The sequence below is a fragment of the Danio rerio genome, chromosome 18, assembly GCF_052040795.2.
Source record: "Danio rerio strain M-AB ecotype USA chromosome 18, GRCz13ab, whole genome shotgun sequence".
Classification (NCBI taxonomy): domain Eukaryota; kingdom Metazoa; phylum Chordata; class Actinopteri; order Cypriniformes; family Danionidae; genus Danio; species Danio rerio.
Genome location: NC_141038.1, coordinates 44,383,423 through 44,395,578, shown reverse-complemented (window position 1 = coordinate 44,395,578; position 12,156 = coordinate 44,383,423). Strand labels below are relative to the sequence as shown.

Sequence of the window (12,156 nt, the reverse complement as noted above, 5' to 3'; positions counted from 1 at the left end):
CGATTTGCCTGTGATTTCAGGCATTTGTCGGCGATTTCTCAAAACCTGTCGGCGAGCCAAAATCGCGGCTAAAATCACGCAGTCTGAACTAGGCATTAATTGACATCATTTAACAGTTAAAGAGGTCTAGTGGTTTTAGCTACGGATCTGAAACATGCCATAGTGTGTAACTGCTTCTAATGTTTTGGTCTAGTCTCTTATTTTGAGAGCTTCTAAACACCGGTAGGCAGGTTTTTTAAACCTGACGCACTGCTTTAAAAATACAGAAAGAAATGACAGGAAATTCTCTGAACAGCAGTGTGGGCACTCACTTGCTAGTTTGGCCTGCAGTCCGGAGGGCCCAGGCTTGGAGGACGTCTCAGCCTTGGCCGATCCCGGCAGGGACAGTTTGGGCTTTGGCAGGTTGACTTTGGAGTTGAAGCGAGATGCCCAGTCAAACTTGGAGGAGCCGGCAGCTTTGCTCTGCTCTTTATCCCGGCTACTCCTGCGGGGGGAAGGGGAGGACGCAGACCGTGATCGCCGAGCTTTGCTCTGGTCCTTGCCCTGCTTTAGCCGGGCGCCCTGAGGGGCACAGCTATTGGTGCCTGTGGCGGCCGAAGAGGAAGAAGAAGAGGAGGAGGAGGAAGAGGCAGAGGAAGAGGAGGAGTCAGTTACGGTGCTACACCCAGCTTTGGCTGAGGCGGCCGATTTGGACGCCAGCTTGGTGGGTTTGGCTGCCCGGCTGGCCTCGCTGCGGGGTGGCAGGGGGCCTGCCGCGCTGCTCGAGCTGGGGAGGGAGGAGGAAGAAGAGGACGACAACAAAGTGGCGTCTGCCTTCTTGCGCTTTTGAGAAGGGGTGCTGGAGGCCCCACTGGGGCCAGGGTAGGATGAGCTCTTCTTGCTCAGGGCTCTGGCAGGAGCCGGTTCGGCTGCTAACCGTCTCTTTTTGGACTTGGTGCTGACAGATGCTGGAGCCTTCCTTGGCTCTGTAACTTCAGGTGATATTGCGGGGGCCGAGGGCCCACTGGCTGAACTGTCAGAGAAGTGGCTGGACACCACTTTGGGTCGCTTGGCTGGACTAGGTGAAAAAGTGATATTGGGCTCGGAAACGGAGCTGCGTTTGAGTGCGCGGGTGCTGCTGCCCTCCCGTCTCCCCTGTTGGCCTGAAGTCCCTGCTGCTTCCAAGTCTGGATCTGGAATTGAGAGTGAACCCACGGATAGAGAGAGGCTGTTCCTATAAAAACAAACAGAAGAGGAAAGAACTTGAGAACCCAAGAAACCGTAGTCTCGCATGGTGAACTTGTGTCACACAAAAGACCCACACAGGAGTAAAAAGGGATACCTTCGAGAGGTGTGGCCGCGGGCGTAGCCGACGGCAGAGCTGGGCGGGGCTTTGGAAGCCTTAGAATTAGATCTTCTATTTTCAGGTGGGGAATTTGCTTTTTGGTTTACTTGCTCTGGCTGCAACCTGGAGAGGTTGGGAATTAAACAGCAGAGAGCAGTGTGGGATGGGCAGCAGATGAGGAACACCTCAAATTCAATTTCACGAGATGACAACTACTGCAGTCCTACTCTCAGCACTTCCTACACAGCAATCAGCCCAACGGCACAGACAAACTGCAATCATTATGACTATCTAGCTAGACATTTCTCATAAGTTGAGAGCATCACTCTTAGATGGGCAACTAAACGACTTGCCACTTGTCTGGAGAAGTTTTTTGAAAAGAACACAGGCAAATAATAAACCCAAGTGTCCATGTAACACATCTAACAGAGAAACAATCTCAGTCTTTCCAGCACTGCTATTCAGCTACTGATTGTATAGCGTCATTACTAAAGAAAGTATATTTTATTTAAGTGAAAGTCTGCTGCTTGAATCAAATGTGAATGTAGACAGACTTGGCAAACCTTTTAAAATACAGACAGACATTTAAAGTCTGTTTAATGCAATAAAATTATTAAGGCCCCGATATACTCTGTGACAATCTTTTATATTCTTCACTTAAGAGTATAAAGTAGCTTAAAACACCTCTGCAGCGGAGACTGTAGGACCCTGATAAAACAAAAAGCCAAATATTTGAAATCAAGATTCTTAAATTGTTAAACTGATTGAGTTATAAGGTTTTCTCCATGACATGATAGCTTTTTTAATCCCAGATTTTTTTCTCAAAAAATCTATTAACAGTTTAAAATAAAAAAATAGAGCTCAACATTTTTTCCCTGCTCCTTGCCCTGTTTTTGTCTTCAAATAGTGACACATCAGAGGCAAAGAATTCAACAAGCATCACAAGTGCTTGAGCTTCCGCATCATAGAATGAACTGGACCTCCACATACACACTCAGATCCATGATCATCATGTAATGATCATAAACCAATGGTAGTTTTAACAGAACTTTTTGAAATGTTTTGAACTCTTAAAACAAACTCAAAATGACGTTTGATGTGGTGTCGTTTTACACAAAATTAGGCCAAATTATTTCATATGAGTATATTGGGGCCTTTATTAGTTGATTCTCTCTTGAGATCATGAGCCACCATACTATTTTGGCAAAACATGATTTTAATAAAAGTATATTCTGCACAATCAATTAAAGTATTTACTTTTCACTTTAAATACCCAGAAATAAAAATACTGAGGTTTCCAATAAAATAATAAGTAGAAAAACAGTTTTCATAAAGTAAAAAAAGTTAAATATATAAACCAGAAAATATTTATTTTAAATTGTAACAATATTACACAGCACTTGTAAATTAAACAGTTTCATATCTAAAATTTCCAAATTAAGAGTCCAATTAGTCCAACGATACAAAAATCCCACCACAAATTAGTTTAAATGAATCATATATTAGAAACTACACATTAAAATTAATAAGAAAAATATGCACTCAGAAAAAAAACTAGGAAACCAAAACATTAATGAAGCTAATGAGGAACAATTATAAACACACTTCTTAACGCTTTACTTATTGTTAAGCATCAATATGGCTGTTGCCTTGGACTAAAAATGAAACATAGTGATGCATCACAAAGAGAGAAAAGACTGTAGTTATAGATGCCATTTTATTCAGCAACTGCTGCACAAACGGAACTGTCTTCTTTGGTTAACTCACCTTCCTGCAAGTGTGTGGTCTATTGGCTGGGCCGCGGCTGTGTTCCTCTGTGAACGGCGCAGTGACCCCCCTGGATTGGAATTAGGCCGGTTGGACATTGGCACCTCTCTCCTGAAGGGACATACCCTTTCTAGACACTACCATTCACTGGTAGCAAGAAAAAAAAAGAGAGAGAGAAAAGGAAGGTAAGTACACTTATAGTAGCCTCATATCATTACAAACCCCTGATACTTTCGTTTATCTTCAGAACATATTTTGGATGAAATCTGGATGTTCCCTCATCCTCTATAGAAAGTAAGGGTTTTATATTGTTAAAAGTATAGAAAAGTACCAAAAACAGAACTTATGCCTTCAGCGATTCAATCGCAATATTACAACTTTTTCTCATTTAAAATATTATTTCTTCTCCTCAGCGTCATTATAGTTTGAGCATTGTGCGGTGATGACCACCCTGGGTGAACAATAAGACACCATAAGCAAAAAAGGTGCACTTTAATTTTGATGCCCACATACATCTTCACTAAACATAAATCAGAGGTAAGACTTTCTCATTCACAGCCTCATTTCAGTTGTCAAGTTTTGTAAAAATCTATCTATTGAATCTATTTTAAAAAAAAAGCAGTGTCATTGTAGAAATGAACAAAACAATAGGCCCAATACAAAATATGATAACACTTAAATATAAAAAAAAATTATCATATAGTAACTTTGGTCAGTTTTTTAATGGATAATAGCACTCTGTAATTTCATGCTTTCACTTTCATAAAATGCACATTAATTAGTAGGAATTACATGCTGGCCTGCTCATAATACTCTTTTCATAAAGCCATATATTTGGCTATTACTAAGGTTGTCACTATATTGAAATTCAATACCAATCAGTGCTGAGATTTTAAAAACATCAATTTCCCGTGAACATTAAAGTGATGTGGAGCACGTTCTTAAACCGCGCTGCTGAAGAGTGGAAAGTACACGTTTGCAAACCCTACCTAAAGTTACAAAGAATGGCGCCGACGACAGCGATCATGTGGTGAATGCTGATCCGCTGGCCGAGATCAATCGAGTGTTTTTAGAAAACGTTCCCGAATTTCGATGCGTTGCATTCACTGCGTGTTCAGCGCAAATGTCCGCTAAATGTAAAATCTAAAGGCTGATTTATGCTTCTGCATCAAGCGCATGCGTATGCTTCGTCGCAGCCTACGCGTAAACGCATAGCCCCTCGCCGTGGCCGTTGGAGTCGCTGATGCACACCTCTCAAAAAATATAACGCGTACGCGTAGTGCAAGCTCTGTGATTGGTTGGCTTGGTAGCGTTGACGAGTGTGGGCAGAGGTGAGAGTCGCACGAGCATGATGCAGTGGGTGTTTACAAGTATGAAGTCCCGTGAAGAAGCTCAGGATAGTGACTGCTGTTTTTTGTTTACCCTATGATTAAAGTTGTTGCACATCCGCCTGTTTCTGCTTTAAAATGAACGAGTTTGAGCCACTTGTACATAAGCATTCAGAAAAAAACAAAACACCAGAGAAGGAACCCGACACAGAGAAACATGAACACCTACTCTGCCAGCTAGTGTTTCGGAAGTGTATTGCAGAGCAACAGAACAGCGCGCAGAAGTATAAATGCACGGCTACGCGCAAGGCTTGCGCCGTGGGTCACACAGACCGGTATTGCACCAGTGGTCATCGTGGGAATCCTGCTCTGCCTCTCTCACATATTTGGTCATCTGACTCGCCTGCTTTTTTCCACAAACACAGAAAAATGTAAATCAGCTCATAAGACTGAGCATTTAAAATGATACAAACCGAAACCAAAACTTTTAAAGAGTGGTAAAAGTAAGACTTTTCTTACTTTCTTCTGGCCATTCTTTCTTGAGATGTATATTATTTTTCTATTTAGTTTCAGATGATTGCTTTGCAGCTTTCAGCCTTGAATTGAATGATTTGTTATAATCTTTCCTTTGTTTTGTAGCGGAAATATTATTTATTAAGTTGACATGCGTATAAAAACAGTAGTGCAAAATATATAATTGTTACTGCAATGCTTAATTTTTGTTTGATGCAAACCATCAATTTATTTGTCATAAAGTAAAAGGACTTTTTATAGCACATAACTCACATTTAAGCACATTCAAGGCAGCATGATAAAGACAAATGTAATTCATTGTTAGTATTATTGTCATCATCATTATTGTTAATATTTTATAAACATAAGACATTCATTTTGGAATTATTGCACAAATATCAATAAGTCATCTCAGCATTAGTTAGATAGTTGTTTCAGTTTTTTTGTTATAGTTCTAATTAATGTCTTTTTCAAATGCAATAAATGCCTTAATATACAATTCACAGTGATGCTCATTAATTTTTGGTGGTGCTCCTACATTTTTTTTGGTGCTCCTAAATATTTGAGGTTGGGAGGACCCAAGCTCTGCTAAATATTTAAAACACATTTAAATAGTAGTTGGAGTTAGTTAATATCTTGTTAATATCATTTTTAAACTAACACTCACTGCATTTTAGCAGTAAAAAGCTACGATAAAAAAATTTATTAATAAATAAAATCGCAATTAGATATTTTAACCAAATCGCAGAGCTCTATCAGGAAGGGAAAAAAAAGGGTATCGGAATATCCCTAATAAATTTTCCTTCACTTTAACTGGTCAAAACAACTAGATGCCAGATGCCCCTCCCATATAATTTATGCAAAGCCAATAGGTAAGCTTATTGTCATTCAAAATCGCAGACATGCATTATAGCACATCCATGGCTATATCACTCGTAACAGATCGATAAACTAACTTGCATCTCATATTAATATACGTCACATGCAGTACTGCACAACCAATCCATGAAGAACAAAAAAGGTGATGCAGAAGTGAGATAGAGTAAATCAATAGGACAAAAGCCTTAGAGGAGGAAGGGCTGCGAAAAATGAAACGGTAATATGGACGACTTCAACACTAGCCAATCAGATCTGCATGTGCTGTCCATTTTTCTTAGCATTGTATGATGCCATTAAGCTCGAGGTGATTTTGAAGACAACAGTGTGTTAGTCGGCTTGACAACACACAGTGAGAAAAGGCACATCCTGAACACGGAGGATAGCTGGAGGGGGCCTTTGTGTCCTCCTCAGTTCAGTGGTAATGAACAACACTCACCATCAATCACATGCGACACCGCAGAGATACGCAATCCCACCACACCTTTATCCGGCGTGTATGCGAGATGCACCATCACTTAATCAGGGCTGCGTGATTATGAGACATAATCTAAATGAAAAACTATGACAAATGGTGCCAGAGGACTTTAATGGGGATAAAGCTTAAAGCTTGATCTACTCATGAAGCCGCACTTCACTACGACAAATGACAGATCCAATTTGAGCTCTGGATGTGTTGAAGCATTTCAAATGTATGACTAAACAATGTGATATATTCTTGTCAAAACAACAAGCTTGAGACATCGATTATCAAAGTCTTAACCCTAAATGCTACATTTTATATTTTGAAAAAAAAAAAATCAAAAATGATTTTCTACAAAAATGAATGCATTCCATCTAACAGCAATTAGCCTGAAAATTACCAGCAAAGGGTCTGTGTGTGTTCATTTATTTAGCATTTATTAATTTATTGCATATAATCGGAGACGTTACAGTAGGCTATTTCGAATCATTGATCTGCAGTTATAATCAAATCATGTTCATAAAAAGGTTAGTAATGAACATTCAAACACGAGTATTCATGTGTATAAAGCACCTGTTTTGTGAGAAGTGCTTCTCATATGATATGTGAATGACCTGTACAGTAGAGCTGCACAATTAATCCAAAAAAGATCGCGATCTCGATTCGACCCCCTAGACCAGTGGTCACCAAACTTGTTCCTGGAGGGCCGGTGTCCTGCAGATTTTAGCTCCAACCCTAATCAAACACACCTGAACAAGCTAATCAAGGTCTTACTAGGTATACTTGAAACATCCAGGCAGGTGTGTTGAGGCAAGTTGGAGCTAAACCCTGCAGGGACACCGGCCCTCCAGGACCGAGATTGGTGACCCCTGCCCTAGACCAGGGGTTCCCAAACTTTTCAGCCTGCGACCCCCAATATGACGATGCCAGTGACTCGCGACCCCCAATATCCTGGCTATGAATACAAAAACCTTGCATGCAATGTCACACACAAACCAATACACCCAGGGATATTCTTCATTTAATGTCAGTGCTGTAAATGGGCCAGAAACTTTAACCTGGTGTTATAAAATCAATCTGCTGCATCTGACACTATTGCTGTGTCTTTAATATAATGTAATTACCACTGGGGTCGCAATCCAATAGAACTAGTAACTATAAACTACTATAGTTACTATATAGTAATTATGACGTAGTAAAAACGACTATATTTTTTCTCTTCTGTAGGTTATGGATAAAATATGGTCATTCTTATATGATTTAATAATAATAATTAGATTTTTTTTAAATCACCAGGCGACCCCCCCTTCATTGTCCCGCGACCCCCACTTTGAGAACCCCTGCCCTAGACGATCTTAATCCAGCATTTTCTACGATTCTGCCAATCATATTTTCAAGTTCAGGAGAGAAGCAAAGGCGGCTGCATAAGTCATTTCATTGTTTTACACACGTTGCTCAGCGACATGGACACCTCCAAATGATGTTAAATGAGTCACATACTGCATTTATAAGGTATAATTCACCCAAAAATGTCATTTTTGTCTTCATATAATGATGTATTCGTGGCCTGGAAATCAAACGTGACGTGAGCTGCGGACTGTGCGGGCGCACGCCCTCGCCCTAATTAATGACAGACGCGCGCACGTCTACTTTAGTGAACAGAACCTGCATATGCTGTAAGTAACAGATTTTAAAGTTGTAGATAATATTCAGTTTGTGGCACAGAGTGATCGTTTGAGAGCCGCGCGCGAAGTATGAACAGCACTTAGCAGTGAAAATGAAACCATAAGCGTGCACTTCATTTAAATGATCATATCGCATTTTAGAGTTATGACTGTGACAAGCATATATGTTTTTTCTTTCATAGCGAACACATAGTTGTGCATGAAAATAATGTTTACTGTGTCTGTATAACTACTCTAGCCTATTTAATGTTGATTTTATCAGTGAATTAAATGTTCTAATAATGATCTCAATGACAGATTGCAAGCATATATCTCAAACATAATTCAACATCAGAATTATTATAAGTAGAATAGAATTATTTATAGAAACCAGTAGACCTACACATATTATTATTATTTTTGTTTTACCATATGTTTGAGAAAAAACAATAATCTCATATTAGGCTTTATTTTACATCTACAGAATCGTGGGAGAATCATTATCTTTATTTTAAGTAAAAATAAAATAAAATAAAAAAATTTCCCATTCTCATTTTAGCCAGAATCGTGCAGCTCTACTGTACAGTTTTACGGTAGACATCTTCTCGGGCAAGAGCCACTCAGTAAAAATGGGCCATAAGCTCAGTCTTCTGTTCTTGTGCTCTGTGCAGGCACGCTGGGTTGTGGTTGGTTCGAATACCACACTGCGGCATAAGTATCAGTTATGAATGTATCAAGCAAAAAAAAAAAAGCGCTGTAAATCAATTTAGAAATTGTGCATGTTCAAAATCACACAGCCCTACTGTGAAAATATTTTAATAGTAAAATTAAACCGCTTCAATAGGCCTATATATTTGTTCAACACAGAACTGTAATTAAACAGAATATGGTCAAGTGTGATTAAATCTTTTTTTTATCTCTAATCATTTTTTTTCACAGCCCCATACAACAGAATTTTGCATGCTCAAATTCTATTGACTGCGGCATTATTCTGTGATGTGGAAGTTAATACTGCAGAATTAATCAAATAAATATAATGATCTCAAATCAACCCCCTAGATCAGTGGTTCTCAAACTTTTTTCATTAAGTACCACCTCAGAAAAAAATTGTCTCTCCAAGTACCACCAAAATGAGCAGTATTGAAATACAGTAGCGTGGTAGGCCCAATAAAGCAGCTACAACTCTGCACAGTTAAAAAACGTGGCAGATTGCCTCAGAAATATAGGCTATATATAGGCTGTCATATATGGCATATTATTCATCATTTTTTGATAAATTTTGAAATGTGTGTAGCATGTACATGACATATTTTATTCCTCCGCGTACCACTAGAAGGAAGCCTGCGTACCACTAGTGGTACATGTACCACAGTTTGAGAACCACTGCCCTAGACAATCTTAATCCAGCATTTCTACAATTCTGCCAATCATATTTTCAAGTTTAGGAGAGAAGCAAATGCGGGCGCAAATCTTCACATTGTTTTATATATGAAGCTTAGCCATGTAGACGCCTCTAAAGGGTGTTAAAAGAGCCACATACTGCATTTTAAGGTATAATTCACCTAAAAAGTTCATTCTGTCTTTAAATAATCATGCATGCGCTGTTACCACAGAGAGGGCAAGCACGCGCCTGTGAATGAAGTCTACTATCGTGAACAGAACCTGCATAGGTTGTGAATAACAGGTAATAAAGCTGTAAATAATATTCAGTTTATGGGACAGAGTGATCGTTTGGGAGCGATGCAGGAAGTATGAACCGTAATTGGCAGTGAAAATAAAACTGAAAGAGTGCACGTCATTTAAATGATCATATCGCATTTTAGAGTTACGATTTTAGCAAATTTTGCATTTTAACCAACAGTTGACCTACACAATATTATTGTTGTTTTACGATATGTTTGAGAAATAACAATAATAATAATTGCCTACTGATATTAATCTATTATCTATAGAATCATGATCTTTAAGCAAAAAAACTATTATAATAAAAATCGTGATTCTCATTTAATTGCAAATTTTTTGCAATTGTTTTAGAACATGCAATTTAGTTGCCTACAGGATAAATTACTAGGAATAATAAACAGCAGAAAATGATGACTTCTCCAATACAAGCGTGTCCATGCATGACTACACATAAAATGAAGGATATAATAAGAAAATATCAGTTTGCAACGTCCAGCAGCAAAACGAGCTGTTTTTAATGTCTAAAAATCAATAGAAGTGAATGAGTGTCCAGCCAAAAAGACTCCAATGGCTGCGCCTGATCGTACATGAAGAATAAGGTCAATAGTGAAGCTCCCTTTTTCTACCTACACTCTTTTCATGTTTTCAGAGTGAGGAATAGGAGTTTGATTACATTTTTCGACAACGTATCAAACTTGTGAAAATTCCCTCTGACGGACGGAGTTGAAGTGGCCGGAACGCAAGGCAGTTTGGCTGTAAATGCCAGTTTAGGACTATCACCATGCAAGTGGTGCCCCCACACAGCTGGGGTCTTCCGTTATTTTTGGCTTCTCTTCCAGATGAGCTAAATTATGACTTTCACTCATGGGTGAGTCATTCATATTCAAGCCTGAATAAGAATCGTTGTTAAAAGACTTAAAATTGAAAATCCCACAATTTAACATTTTGAATCAGGTGAAGTCGGGTCAGATTGTGAGCCAAATTATTGAACAACATACTGAAAAATGTTGTCTGACTAAAACAAGCAATGATCAGCTTTGCCTATCACTGATCCTAAACAGTTTTCCACGCTAAATCGCTAAGAAATCAATTTGCCGTACAAACCGGAAACCCTGCTATGCTTTAAGCAGAAATCCGTAGGTGTTGATTCATGCATGTAACTGCTGGACTGGGTTTTTTGTCTATACATAGCCAGTATATTTTTAAGATTGACATACAAATAGATCACAGAGTAGAATCTCACTCACACACACACACACACACACACACACACACACACACACACACACACACACACACACACACACACACACACACACACACACACACACACACACACACACACACACACACACACACACACACACACAGAATTTGTGGTAATATTAGAGGTGAAAATGCGGAGATACCAAGGCTCCCTAACACCAACGTTATACAAACAATATACATAAATAACAACAAGAGGTTTTTCTAAGCCACGTATCATAAATATAAGCTGTAGTGAAAAACAAGTGCAAAAGTAGATACCATTATGAGAGGTGACAAATATATCAGGTTGACAGGAATCTAGACACACAGCTTAATCTGATGAGCATCCTCCTGCTCCACGTGACCAGCATTTAACAATAAAGCTTGTATTTAAAAAGAGATTATGAAATCGTTCTATTCATAAAAAAACAGACAAGAGCAGATTGAAGGTCTGTATGTACAAGTAATCAAAGTCTATTCAGTGTTTATAACCAATTATTGTGGCAATGCAAGTAATTCAAGACTATGTACTGCATATTTATGTTTATATTGAATAGGGTTGGGCAATCTGGCAAAAAATGCAATCTCAAGAGTTATTTTCCATATTGAGTGATAACATATATATTAACATACCCCAAAAGTACCCCAACAATGACTTAAGCCACAAAAACTAGAAGGTCCATCATAGGGCTGCACGATTAATTGAAAAAAGATCACGATCTTGATTCAACCCTACACACACAATCTTAATTCAGCTTTTCTACGATTCGCACAAGTCTTCACAGGAACATGAACACCTTCCAATGGCGTTAAAAGTATCACATATTGTATTTATAAAGGTATAATTCACCCAGAAATGTCATTTCTGTCTTCATGTAATATGTATTCGCAACCGCAACCGCAATTCGCAAGAAAGGCTGTTTGTTTTCGCCGAGAACGTGCACACTAATGACGGCTACTTTAGTGAACAGAACTTGAGTAGACTGTGAATAACAGGTAATAAAGTTGTAAAAAACGTTCAGTTTGTTGCACAGAGCAATCGTTTAAGAGCCGCGCTGATAGAATGACTTGCATGTGTGTTTTTTTTTTTTAAATCACAGAGACTGCAGCCATGAGCCGTACTCGGAATTGAATTTGAAACTGGCCGCACATCATTTAAATTATCATATCGCATTTTACAGTTATGATTACAAGCATTTAATATGTTTTTTCTTTAATAGCTAATACAAAGTGTTGTGCATGAAAATAAATATTTAACAGTGTCACTATAACTACTTTAGCTTATATAAT

The 12,156-nt window shown here is 38.7% G+C and overlaps 2 protein-coding genes across 27 annotated transcripts in view; one reads left to right on the top strand and one right to left on the bottom strand.

Annotated features, from left to right (window-relative positions):
* grk7b (G protein-coupled receptor kinase 7b) overlaps positions 1 to 12,156 on the top strand; it is an 845,646-nt gene that overhangs the window by 507,148 nt on the left and 326,342 nt on the right. The gene's annotated exons all lie outside the window — the stretch shown is intronic.
* Positions 1 to 12,156, bottom strand: part of trip12 (thyroid hormone receptor interactor 12) — a 78,332-nt gene that overhangs the window by 56,778 nt on the left and 9,398 nt on the right. For 13 of the 26 annotated variants that reach the window (XR_015514375.1, XM_087292268.1, XM_087292274.1 and 10 more), the window contains 3 exons: positions 3,092 to 3,238; positions 1,322 to 1,447; positions 312 to 1,213 (listed from right to left, as the gene is read on the bottom strand). Coding sequence is in view for 25 of the 26 variants with exons in the window: in XM_087292268.1 (XP_087148394.1) it covers positions 312 to 1,213; positions 1,322 to 1,447; positions 3,092 to 3,189 (1,126 nt within the window). In the remaining variant the exon portion in view is untranslated. 26 annotated transcript variants of the gene reach the window in all.